Genomic DNA, 13078 nt, shown 5'->3' with positions numbered 1-13078 from the left:
TCCCGACCGGACCGTGTGCTATAAAAGTAAATGTTCAAAACTTTGGCGGCAAACGATCTTCTTCCTGTCCTCTCTCCTGTGTGGCGGAGCCTCCGCCCTTCAGGTCTCTCTTTGATCGTCTGACGCCTGCAGTAAGTCGAACCCTGTCGATTTCTCTTCCTCCGCTATGATCAAGCAGAGCGGTTGTTGGATCGGTCCCCGGTTTCATCATCCGTTAGAGATTCCATAGATTTTGTTGGCGAAGTACTTAATCCAAAAATTTAGCCCGAATGCTTGTGGGGGTTGGAGCTGATCCTCTGATTCTTGCATCTTTTATGAATCTTTTTCCTTGCGGGGAAGAAATTTCCGGGTGTCAAGGTTAAAGGATATCGAAACCTTAGTAAAGTTCCAGACTTTACCAGTTTCTTAATGCGTTAGTGTTCGTATAGAGGGTTCTTGGTAACCTTTTTTTCTCCCGGTATTGAGTTTTGATTGGATCAGTACTCCTGACCAGAGGAAGTAGATTCTTTTTCCGGCAGTGCCGCTATTGTTATGCACAGGAATACTTTTCCAGAGGTAGATTTTCTGTTGTTTTCCTTTTCTATAAAGAACCCCGGAGTTGGCTTGCTCCGGTGACCTGACAATCTTTCAGAAGAGTTACCCTCTAAGCAGTTGCATTTGTCTTCTCCTGCGTGTTCTTGGTGTGTTGTTCCGATCTCTTACCTTTTCGTCGCTGTCTTGAGGCCCAGAGCGCTAAAAAGGCATTAAATTGTGCCTTGCAGATAGATGGTATGGTCCCAATGGTGCCAGCACGGAAATCTAAATTGGTGACTGCCTCTGCGAAATACCGGTTGAATTCAATAACCAGAAGGAGGCAGGTGAGTCCTGCCTTTACTAATAATATTTTACGACAGGCTTAGTGGAGTGACCATTATCCGTCATTGACTCATAGCGGCTCACAGTCCGGTAGCTCGACTTTTATGAGATATCTTATTTGTTATCTCACTCCTCTCAGCGTGGTTTTTCTTTTGTTTCAGCCAGGAGGATTGGTATGTTTGCTGGGATCGAAGTGGAGCGAGGATGAGCTTGTACATTTTTATGAGGCATATAGGAAGTTCGGTAAGGATTGGGTGAAGGTATATTCTTGCTCTCTCCAAATAGTTCAGCTGTCCGTCATCGAATATCCATAATCCTGGCCTTCATATCATTTGGTTCACACGATTGCATTATTTCTCTTCGAGATTCATGAGGTAGCATTTCGGTTCTTTGAACCTGTTATGTTTTTGAGCCATCGACTTTCCATATATAGGTGGCTGCTGCAGTTGGTCATGGAAGAACCAAAGAGATGGTGGAAACATTGCACAGCATGAATGAGGTAAGGTTAAAAAGGACTGTAAACTTCATCATGCATTGCATATGAATCAGTTTAACCTCAACTCTTAATTGTTTCGGGATCACAGTATACATATCTGAGGTAATTTATTTTCCGTTGAATGTCAGACATATTTATCACTACCGGAGGGGGAGGAGGCAGCTACTCTTGGTGGCTTCATATCACACATGACCGATCGATATGATTACTTCTTGGTGCGTAAAAGTTCAGAGGATTTAGAAAGAAATAAATGTGTAAACAGAAGGTCTTTTGGTAAATGTTGGTGCAACGATCCCCTGATTGATTTGGACTTTGAGCTGAAACCAGAATTGATCGAACGATCTTTTTGGCAATCACTGTTGCTCGTTCACCTTTTCCTAACATTGCACTCCTATTTCTCTAATTAGATTGAATAAATGCTTGACATGATTTTGTTCTATTTACGTCCTGCTTTTTACAACAAAAATGCTTATGCTGGTTGTTTGCAACAATCTTGATGTGGAATTCACTGCATATTCTTCATGTCATCCGAGGAAAGTCAATATCTCACTGAGTCGCTCCAAGCTGTTCTTGTATTCAATTTGGAGGATATTAATGTATTCCCATGTAAATTGACAGGGAGAAGATCCCACCGAAGAACAGGACCCATCAGCCAATTTCGTTGCAAAGGATGGTAATATTGTACGAAAGACAGTTCCTGAGTCGAATAGACGTTCGAAGGAAGGAGACTCTTCCCAAGTGTCTCAAACATATTTTAGGAGAGCAAGGAGGATAAAAATCAAGTTCAATGGAAAAGTATGTGGAACAACAGTTCAAGAGCATGCTGATGCTATAGAGATGAAAAGAGGCTCAGAAGTTCGCAGTGACGCGATTGAGCTCTTCGATGAGGATCCGGAGGTTCTACAAAAACGTCTTTTTGGAGGTACTTTATTGATTTCTCTTATTCTTCTTCTGTTTACAATTCCTAATTGCCTTGGCATTTCTGCTTATAACCACTTTTCCAATCCACTGAAGGGATAACAAAAGTGTGGTCGGAATCCTAATCCTGCGACGTATATTCGTAAATCTGTGATAATTTCCGTGGTATATCTGGAGGAAAGAAGATGGAGAAACATTTGTGTTTCTTTTGTTCCTTCTATTAGTTCATCTCCATGGGATCTCATCTTCCAGTCCTTCCCTTTTCTTTCGGGTAGACAATGAGGCTGTAGGGCTGGTGATGTTTCCCTTGCCCAATTGCTGCTTTGAACTGGTTCTTTGATTTGAAACACTTACAATCATCAAGAGAATATTTGCACGATTAAGCAGTTGCAAATTAGCTGTTCCTTTGCCCTCTTTGCTGCTTTCTTCCTCCTAAACTACCTTAGAATCGTTGTAAACTCAACATTCAAGTTATGTTATTGGTACAGTCTTCATAGCCCTATTATTATGTTCTATGTGCAGAGGATGAAAGAATAAGTAATGCCTGCAAAGCATTACTCCTGTTGTCAAGGGGGAAGCCACTGAAGACAGCAGAAACTGGTAAGTAGTTCATTGCTCGTGTTCTGTTGTTGTCCCTCGTTAAGGGTTCAATATGTGCTAGTGAGAAAGAGAGATTGCTTTATACGTGGAGCAGCTGTTCTTGATACGTGGAAAAATCTGTTCGAGTGTTACAAGAATACAAGGAGTGTATGTCTTCTTATAAGGTTGAATATAGGATGCCATAAATGTTATGTGTATGTAAAACGGTCTCGGTCTAGGCAATAACCTCTCCCAATATGCAAAGCTAGGCTACATGAATCATTAGCAGCGACAGTTCGCTATATATGCAAAGAATAGATCTGCACTTAAAGGATCTATGTGTTTTGGCAACCGCTCACAGAAGAATCGGTTCCCAAACCGGGCTGCACATTATATGATTGTTGACATTTCCCGGACCCGACCTGTACAATATCTTTTCAACCTTAAGTGAGATTATGCTATTAATCATTTAATCTTCACCTTCATGTGCAGGAGAATCTTCTGAACAGGTGAAAGAAAGAAACACTGCCATGGCTGTTGATGACAAGTCTTCTTTACCCGAAGCTGCAGAGCAGCACTGTTTAGGCGACAACGCCAATGATTTCTCTAGAGCGGAAAAGCTCCCTCAGCGAGCAAGAAGGCCAGCTGAGGTAAGCTGAGCACGACTACTAATAGCCAAACTAATATGTGAAAGTATATGGGATATCGGACAACGGCCAAAAGAACATAAGTGTGCCATAGTTTGCAAAATCTGTGCACTCTCTGTTGTTACGTGCGCTTGCTTAGGATGACCTTCAGAATCCATCTCTGCTTCCATCTATCGCTTGCTCAATCTAGCTCTAGCAGCGCCAGATTCCAGATCATCTACGTTCATTCCAAAACTGCTTCGTAACATATATTTGTAAACACAAGTGCACGCTGAAAAAGCACTCTAGACGACTTCATATTGGTTCCAAAAATTACCAGTGAAAACAATCCATTAACTTTTTTTCGGTTTTGTGCCTTGTAGGATTGTATGGAACCCCTGGCTGATTTGGCTCAGATGATAGATTCTGCTGTCTCAAGCTCGAGAAGGAATTCCCGCCAGCTCAGGGGGCAGAAGGCGAGGAGAGGGAGCAGCAGCCAGAGCAAATATCGAGCGTTCGAAGCGCTCATCAAATGGCTACAAAGCTCACCGAATCACGGAACCAATGACTAAAAGGCTTGTAACTTTAAAGCCGTGGTTTGATAGCCTGGATTGAGTTGAAATAAGGACTCCAAAACTCTTATCACCCCGGATTTGACAGCAACGTGAGAGGAGTAGGACATGACGGAAATAAGGCGGAATATGGGGCATGTTTGCGAGGGATTGAAATGAAGCGACTAAGGATTCATGTGAATTTCTACTCCGCTGGTGTTTTCTCTCCATTTCTCTCCCTCGCAAACATTTGACGATTCATAGCTATGATTCATTCTTTTTTCTTCGGGTTACAACTTGTATAAATGTGAGGGGTAAAACTGAAGTTGATCTTTCTCTACATGTTTCGTTTTTCTTCGTGGGATTCGTATTGTCATCACTCGAATAATGACTTAGTTTGGAGGTTTAATTTTGAAGAAAATGGATTAGACTTGGTATCATCACTCTCATCCTCCCTGCATCTCCATTTCAACATTCACCAAATCAGTACAGACATTCATAGTCATCCTTTAACTCTGTCGCTAGGAGAGGGAGAGAGGGAGACCAAAGCGGAAACTGAAAGGAAAGCAATAAGAGGTGAACTATATACATGAATTAATATATCAAATGTAAGAAAATAAAAAGAAAAATAAAGCATCTAAATGAGCTATATTCTTTAGAAAAACATGAATTTATAACATTTTTCTCCACCAAAATAGTTAAAAAATTTATTTTGTCAATTTCAGCGCAATGCAACCAGTATTCAATCTAGTTAAAAAGATAATAAGATCGTCAAACTCAACTTTAAGTTGAACGAGCGTGAATGAATTTGATCCACATAGCAAAGATATACATCAATCATATGAATGCTTTTCTTCAGTTAAATTTTAAATAATTATGAGCTTGTGATTTGCATTTAGATCTTGTCACATCAATAGCGTATTCATATCACCGGAGTTGCTTTTTGGAAAGCAACTCTGGTTCGACGGAACCCGACTATTTTTTCTAGATCCCATCTATATCAAAGTAACTATAGAAAAACTCAACCGGAAAAAAAAATCTAAAAAATAACTTCCTGTCTCTTATTAATTTCAAAATATAGAAAATGGCAAAAGCAAGAAGATAAAACATAAGAAGGACAAAAAAAAAAAAGCTTTTCCTTTCGACGAAAAAACAACTTCAATACGGCCAGTTTTCAATGTTTTTAGATAGAGCAGAGATAATCTCAAAGTAAATAATTCCGCAAAAATAAATAATTCCATACATTGTCGGTAAAAAAGGAAAAACATATATGTTTGCTCGGATTGAAGTGGAGTGAGGATGAGATTGTACATTTTTATGAAGCATATAGGAAATTCGGTAAGGATTGGGTGAAGGTATATTCTTGCTCTCTCCAAATAGTTCAGCTGTCCGTCATCGAATATCCATAATCCTGGCCTTAGTATCATTTGGTTCACACGATTGCATTATTTCGTTTCAAGATTCATGAGGTAGCATTTCAGTTCTTTGAACCTTTTATGTTTTGAACCATCGACTTTCCATATATAGGTGGCTGCTGCGGTTGGTCGTTGAAGAACCAAAGAGATGGTGGAAACATTGCACAGCATGAATGAGGTAAGGTTAAAAAGGACTGTAAACTTCATCATGCATTGCATACGAATCAGTTTAACCTCAACTCTTAATTTGTTTCAGGATCACAGCATACATATCTGAGGTAATTTATTTTCCGTTGCATGTCGGACATATTTATCACTACCGGAGGGGGAGGAGGCAGCTACTCTTGGTGGCTTCATATCACACATGACGGATCGATATGATTACTTCCTGGTGCATAAAAGTTCAGAGGATTTAGAAAGAAATAAATGTATAAACAGAAGGCCTTTTGGTCAATGTCGGTGCAAGGATTCCCTGATTGATTTGGACTTTGAGCTGAAACCAGAATTGATCGTACGATCTTTTTGGCAGTCACTGTTGCTCGTTCACCTTTTCGTAACATAGCACTCCTATTTCTCTAATTAGATTGAATAAATGCTGGACGTGATTTTGTTCTATTTACGTCCTGCTTTTTACAGACAAGTTATGTTATTGGTACAGTCTTCATAGCCCTGTTATTATGTTCTGTGTGCAGATGATGAAAGAATTAGTAACGCCTCTGAAGCATTACTCCTGTTGTCAAGGGGGGAGCCACCGAAGACAGCAGAAACTGGTAAGTAGTTCATTGCTCGTGTTCTGTTGTTGTCCCTCGTTAAGGGTTCAATATGTGCTAGTGAGAAAGAGAGATTGCTTTATACGTGGAGCTGCTGTTTTCGATACGTGGAAAAATCTGTTCGAGTGTTACAAGAATACACGGAGTGTATGTCTTCTTACAAGGTTGAATATAGGATGCCATAAATGCTACGTGTATGTAAAACGGTCTCTTTCTAGGCAATAACCTCTCCCAATATGCAAAGCTAGGCTACATGAATCATTAGCAGCATCACTTTTTGGACAGTTCACTATACATGCAAAGAATAGATATGCACTTAAAGGATCTATGTGTTTTGGCAACCGCTCGCAGAAGAATCGGTTCCCAAATGGGGCTGCACATTATATGATTGTTGACATTTCCTGGACCCGACCTGTACAATATCTTTTCAACCTTCAGTGAGATTATGCTATTACTCATTTAATCTTCACCTTCATGTGCAGGAGAATCTTCTGAACAGGTGACAGAAAGAAACACTGCCATGGCTGTTGATGACAAGTCTTGTTTACCCGAAGCTGCAGAGCAGCACTCTTTAGGCGATAACGTCAATGATTTCTCTAGGGCCGAAGAGCTCCCTCAGCGAGCAAGAAGGCCAGTTGAGGTAAGCTGAGCACTACTACTAATAGCCAAACTAATATGTGAAAGTACATGGGATATCGGACAGCAGCCAAAAGAACATAAGCGCCATAGTTTGCAAAATCTGTGCGCTCTCTGTTGTTACGTGCGCTGGCTTAGGGGATGTGACCTTCAGAATCCATCTCCGCTGCCAACTATCGGTCGCTCAATCTAGCTCTAACAGCGCCAGATTCCAGATCATCCACGTTAATTCCAAAACTGCTTCGTAACATGAGAGGGTAGAGCCCCAAAATCAACAGCAAGAAAGTCAAATCCACTCCTCCACATTGCAGACAGAGGTAAAAATCGATCAAAGTTGGGAAACTGCCACCAGGTCCGAGAGTGCTCACGGTGATCGGGAGCCTCCTTGAGCTCAAGTCCAATCCCCACTGGTTCCTCACCAAGCTTGCCGGTGCCCAAAGCCGGATAATTAGCCTAAAGCTGGGCCACATCACCACTGTGGTCGTCTCCTCAGCCCCCAACCTGCGGTAGGAGAGATCCTCCAGAGTCCAGACCGACCATGGCAATTAGTTATCACAGATTGTGATATCCTTAATACAACATGCGATAATAATGTCATTATATTTAGCGGTAATTTATCAATTTATCACAAATTTACGCCTCTATTACGAAAGATAACAAGTAAAATCAGTACCCGACTTTTTTTTTTTATTGTTTTGATTTGGTTTCGTTGTCTCCCTGAACAAATACTATTGGAGGATTCCTCGCTGCCACCTCCATGGCCGGCCACCCCCCCCCCCCCCCCCCCCCCCCCCCCCCCCCCCCCCCCAACTTATCTTTTATGCAAATTGCCCATATTTTATCATATTACACATCTTCATCCATCGCTTCTTCAAACTTTCACAAAAAACGTGGATCGAATCCCCCATTCTCTCCCATTGTTTATTCTTGGCCGGCACCTCCTAATCCTCGCAGGGCTTCCTCATGCAATATAAAGTGAGCACCTTAATGAGCTTTCTAGCAAACACAGAGAGAGAGAGAGAGAGAATGGATTTCTTGCTGTTGACTTTGGGGCTCTACCTCTCCTGGGGGTTGCTCCGGGCCCTCCTCTACATTGCAAACAGAGGTAAATCGAGCAAAGTTGTGAAGCTGCCGCCAGGTCCGCGGCCGCTCCCGGTGATTGGGAACCTACTCGAGCTCGGTTCCCTACCCCACAAGTCCCTAGCCAAGCTTGCCAGTGCCCATGGTCCCATCATGAGCCTGAAGCTGGGCAGCATCACCACTGTGGTCGTCTCCTCAGCTCCAGTGGCACGAGAGATCCTCCAGACCCATGACGTCTCCTTCTCTAACCGCGTGATCGCTGATACTTTAACAGCTTTCCGCCAGGATGAGCTCGGGATGCCTTGGATCCCAGTTGCTCCGCTCTGGAGGAACCTCCACCGGATTTGCAACGTCCACCTTTTCGCACCCAAGGCCCTTGACTCAAGCCGACAAATCCACTGCCGAAAAATCCAGGTTTGTGGGGCAAAAGATAAAAAGTCATACAATCGACAGTGAAGTCATATATGGTGGTTAATGGTTCGCGAACGTTTTCATGGTACATATGGAGTTTTGCCCATCTTTTTTTCTTTTATATATGAATTAATGACACATATTTTTGGCAACAGGAGCTCCTGGATTACATCGGGAAGTACAGTAAGACTGGAAGCTCGGTGGACATTGGCGAGGCGGGATTCACGACTATGCTTAACCTTCTGGGAAACACGATCCTCTCAGTGGACCTGGCGGACCCCACCTCCGAATCGGCCAAGGAGTTCAAGGAGTTAGTGTGGCACATCATGGTGGAGGCGGGGAAGCCAAACCTGGCGGACTACTTCCCAGTGCTCAAGAGGTTGGACCCGCAGGGTGCCAGGCGGAGGATGACTGGTTACTTCGGGCGGATGTTCGATGTTTTCAATAGGATCATCAATGAGAGGCTGCAGGTCAGGGAGATCCCTGGCTCCGTCAGGAACAACGATATGTTGGATACTCTGCTTGAGCTTAGTGAAGATAAAAGAGGAGCGGATGGATCTACTTCTAATGAAGCACCTGTTCCTCGTAAGCATATGTTTCTGCCTCTGCTTTTCCTTCGTCCTGAAACATTTTTCAGTAAAGGGAAGTGTTGAATTGATTCCATCGACTTCTCTTCTCATTGTTTGACATCAAACATGAAATTAAAAGTGTCGATTGATTTAGTATGGCTGTGTTCGACTGTTGCTTCTATAGAATTTCGGGCAACAAGAATCCGTGTTTTCAGTGTTCCTCGAGTAAGTGTTTCCTTTTAATTTCTCATTGATGTCTAGAACCTCTTTGCTGGGGGGACTGATACCACTTCAAGCACGTTGGAGTGGGCGATGGCTGAGCTGCTTCGCAATCCCGAGAAGCTATTGAAAGCACAGGCCGAGCTCGAACAGGTGATTGGCCGGGGGAACCCTGTTGAGGAATCTGACATTGCTCGACTACCGTACTTACGGGCAACGGTGAAGGAGACCCTAAGGATGCACCCAGCCGTCCCATTGCTCATCCCCCGTAGGGCTGGAGCCACTGTGCAGGTCGGCAGCTACACCATCCCTGAGGGCGCACAAATCCTGGTCAATGTCTGGGCCGTAGGCAGAGATCCGGACACGTGGAAGGACCCGAACAAGTTTATTCCAGAGAGGTTCTTGGGACTGGACATTGATGTCAAGGGACAGAATTTCGAGCTCTTGCCGTTTGGCGGAGGGCGGAGAATATGCCCGGGCCTACCGCTGGCCATAAGAATGTTGCACCTGATGCTCAGTTCACTCCTTAACTCCTTTAATTGGGAGCTCGAAGATGGGGTTTCTCCAGAAACCATGGATATGGAAGAGATGTTCGGGATAACCTTAAAAAAGGCTCAACCAGTCCGAGCTGTGCCGTTACCGATCACCAAATAATCTTGAAAACAAGAAACTTATATGTAGTCAGCGCCATTATTTAGGGGATTATGGCCTCGGACCGTATATAATAAATTGCCATCGGAAGAGGCTTAGTTTATAGTTCTTACATGCTAAGAATGTGTTTGATTTTAGAGTTGAATTTAGTTAAGTTTTAGTTTTAATTGATTTGTAATGATTGTATTGTTGAATTATGAGAAAAAGTGTAAAAAAGTAATGAATAATTTAGAGAAAATAATGATTGTATTATTGAATTGTGAAAAAAGTAATAAATAGTTGAAAGAATTTAATATTAAAAATTGAATTGAATAGTTAAAAAAAATTTAAAAAGAAAAGTAATAATTGTATTGTTGAATTGAAGATAAATGGAGTTGGGTCAAGTAAAGTTGAATATTTTTTGAAATTTCATGAATTGATCTGGCCTCGCGTTCTTCCCAAAATGAGAGAGAGAGAGAGAGAGAGAGAGAGAGAGAGAGAGAGAGAGAGAGAGATCCATTCGCTATTCATTGTTTAATGAGGTAGACTAGCTGTATTCAGCAAATAATTGATGCCCTATATATGCATTAAGATGGACTCATCCATATTCAAATTTAGTCCCACATGGAAATCTGTCAGCCCCTGAATAATTAGTTTAACGAGCTTGTTCTGTTCCAAATTGATGGCGTTCTATCCTGTCAACACCCTGTTCGTGTGAACTAATTAAATTATCAAATGAATCGACTATTTGTTGTTCAATTGAATTGTTCGATCAGTTTTTGTCTGGGAACGGCTTATATACTATAGTTATGGAATATTCCAGTAAAAGAATGAAGGAGAGTTTGTTTTCATTTAGTTCTGATAGGATGCTGAGCTTTTGCAGCTTGGGGATAATGGATCAAAGTTAACTGAGGAAGAGCTAGAAACACATACCAAGACTTCTTGCCCACGTAATTTGTATTTTTCTTTAATATGGTGTCTGGAGATGCTTCAGTTTTGTATTTGCATGGATATCGCCTTTGACCCAGCCTTTAGGCATACAATATAAAAGCAGAAATTTCACCAGGAATTTGTAATGCGTGTCATCTATATCTATACAGTTTAAAATGTTTCAGGTGTCTTGCATATTGTGCAAGTGCTTCTAGACTGCCACTTTGCGGGGCAAAGTGAGCTGATTCACTCGACATCTTTTGGGCATTTGTACTTAGTATTTAGTTGCTAACTTGCTATAGTTACGACGGAGTGGTTCAAATTTCAACCTTTTAAGTTTTAATATGTTCGGAGCAGCTCCTTTCATGAATCCATATCATTAATTCAAAAGCATACTCAAAGTCTCCTCTAAGTTTTCTTGTTTTTGTTTAAGAATTCGCATGATTAGTACTAGCATAATCTGCAGGCTGGGCCCAACGATTCCTTGAGAGATGTTGCTTCGAAAATTTTGCGAAACAATGTTGCGTCAGTTCCCATAATACATTCTTCATTCCCAGACGGATCGTACCCAGAGCTACTTCATGTCTCTTCCCTTGCCGATATACCGAGTTGTAAGTCTTCTTCGGTTTTAGTTGAGGAAGAAGATGATCTGACGTTAACAACTTGGCCTCACTGACAGGTATATGCAGGTATTTTAGACACTCCTTAAGCTCCTTGCCCATTCTTCAGCGACCAATATGTTCAATACCTCTGGGTGCATGGGTTCCTAAAATCGATGAATCCGGTCGGTAGTCATTTCAAGTTTTGAGACAAAATGCCTCTCTTAGTGCTGCCCTTTTCAACATTAGTTGAAGGTAATTGCTCTCTCCTCTTCTACATGTTTAGGGCGTGTTTTGGTTGGAGGGAAATCGAAGTGCATTGTATAGAATTTGCTATAAACTCCATTTCTCTCCCTCTTCTTCCATCCAACACAAATATAATGTTAAAGTCTCTCAACAGGTTTCCTTGTTGACATTGTTAATTTGTTTCCATCATTCACTGTGTATTTCTTATGGCCTTTTTGTGGCCTGTATTACTTGATGAGCCATTTTGTTAACATCCTTAAATCTTGAAAATTCTTGCCCTGTAGATGGGGAAATTCTTTACTGGGATTAAGAGTGATGTGATGTTTAATGTTTAATATATGTAGAAATCATTTGTTTTCCATTCAGAAGTATCTAGATTTTGGTTATGGAATCAAGCATAATTGTCAATGACATAGGTAGTTAAGGTATAGCATATATCAGTTGTCAAAAGGTGTTCTGTCAGATTGATTTTAGAGTCGGTTATGTAGAAAAGTAGAGAAAAAGATTTTATCTATCCAATGTACAAAATAGTTTTCTTCATTAGCATCTGTCCAGCATCAGCTCCATCTCGTTGGCTGATCTTTCTTTAATTCACAACTGCAGCTAACATAAGTTCAATACCCGTGGTGGATGAGAAGGATGCTCTGGTTGATACATATTCCAGGAGGTGACACTCTCGTACTCTTCGAGATTGCTTACTTCAAGCCTAATTTTGAATGTTCGCAACCTCACAATGAAATATTACTTGCATGTTATTTCCTGACAGTGATATAACTGCTCTAGCGAAGGATAAAGCATACGCACAGATTCGGCTTAATGAAATAAGTATACATCAGGTAAATAGCCCAGAACAAGTTTCCTTCGATACACATTGTCACAAAATATCATTTGATCAATAATGTTCCAAGCTTTGTGCTGAAAACTGAACTCTATCTGAGCCTAACTAAACAAGATGTGTTTTTTAATAATTATATGCTAGGAGCTACTTTGACACATTTATAGCCTAATGGGGCAGGACTTTTATTAGTTCCTCTTCAAATTCTCTCGCTTGGAGGATTTTATCTCTGTTGCGTGCGAAACTAATTGTCGTGAAACTCGCATAAATCACTGATTATGATTGATGTGGTCGTGAAAAAAATCTTGAAGCACTGGTCCTATGTCTGAATCTCCTCTTTTGAGGGCTAAATTATGACCGTAGAATATAGAGATGGTCATTTTTGTGCTTTACCTCTTCTTTCAAACATGCAGGCTTTACAACTTGGGCAGGATACTAATTTACCTATGTTTGCTCGATGATGGATCAAGTCGCTGGATTATTAACATTGGACGTTCTTAATTTTTTATTCTTGAAGCGACTTCTTTGACAGCAGCTAGTTTGTTTCCGGGGGTAGGAGACTTGTCGTGGTGGAGGCGTGAAGTAGACGTGTTGAAGGAATTGTTTCATTGAGCGATGTTTTTAGGCTTCTGCAATGTTAGGTTTTCCATACTTCTACTTACCTTTTACCCGGCGATTGTGCCCTTGAGATCTCTACTGCGCTGGTGTTGCTT

At 41.5% G+C, this 13078-nt stretch overlaps 2 protein-coding genes and 1 pseudogene across 2 annotated transcripts; all 3 read left to right on the top strand.

The window, feature by feature from the left end:
• Window positions 1-779: 779 nt before the first annotated feature.
• Window positions 780-6859, top strand: LOC116214361 (protein ALWAYS EARLY 2-like). Its single transcript, XM_031549777.1, has 10 exons — window positions 780-857; window positions 1017-1115; window positions 1289-1354; window positions 1480-1566; window positions 1970-2273; window positions 2792-2869; window positions 3341-3498; window positions 3858-3975; window positions 6133-6210; window positions 6693-6859. The coding sequence occupies exons 1-10, from the start codon at window positions 780-782 to the stop codon at window positions 6857-6859; spliced, it is 1233 nt and encodes a 410-aa protein (XP_031405637.1).
• Window positions 6860-7780: 921 nt separating this feature from the next.
• LOC116213082 (geraniol 8-hydroxylase-like) lies at window positions 7781-9989 on the top strand. Its single transcript, XM_031547893.1, is given in 4 exon segments — window positions 7781-8340; window positions 8493-8882; window positions 8884-8922; window positions 9168-9989. Coding segments are annotated over 4 exon segments (1572 nt in total). The 5' UTR covers window positions 7781-7809; the 3' UTR covers window positions 9780-9989.
• A 155-nt stretch (window positions 9990-10144) lies between these two features.
• LOC116214360 lies at window positions 10145-13006 on the top strand (annotated as a pseudogene).
• Window positions 13007-13078: the final 72 nt, after the last annotated feature.

The sequence above is a fragment of the Punica granatum genome, chromosome 7 (genome assembly GCF_007655135.1).
Source record: "Punica granatum isolate Tunisia-2019 chromosome 7, ASM765513v2, whole genome shotgun sequence".
In the NCBI taxonomy this organism is placed as follows: Eukaryota; Viridiplantae; Streptophyta; class Magnoliopsida; order Myrtales; family Lythraceae; genus Punica; species Punica granatum.
This window is presented reverse-complemented; position numbering and strand designations above follow the sequence as displayed.

What these genes read in the sequence shown, in the direction of transcription:
- LOC116214361 (XM_031549777.1), top strand. Translation starts at nt 780, where the DNA reads ATGGTGCCAGCACGGAAATCTAAATTGGTGACTGCCTCTGCGAAATAC. An exon ending in CAATAACCAGAAGGAGGCAG is followed by an intron (nt 858 to 1,016) that starts GTGAGTCCTGCC and finishes CTTTTGTTTCAG; the next exon opens with CCAGGAGGATTGGTATGTTT. An exon ending in GAGAGGGAGCAGCAGCCAGA is followed by an intron (nt 3,976 to 6,132) that starts GCAAATATCGAG and finishes TTCTGTGTGCAG; the next exon opens with ATGATGAAAGAATTAGTAAC.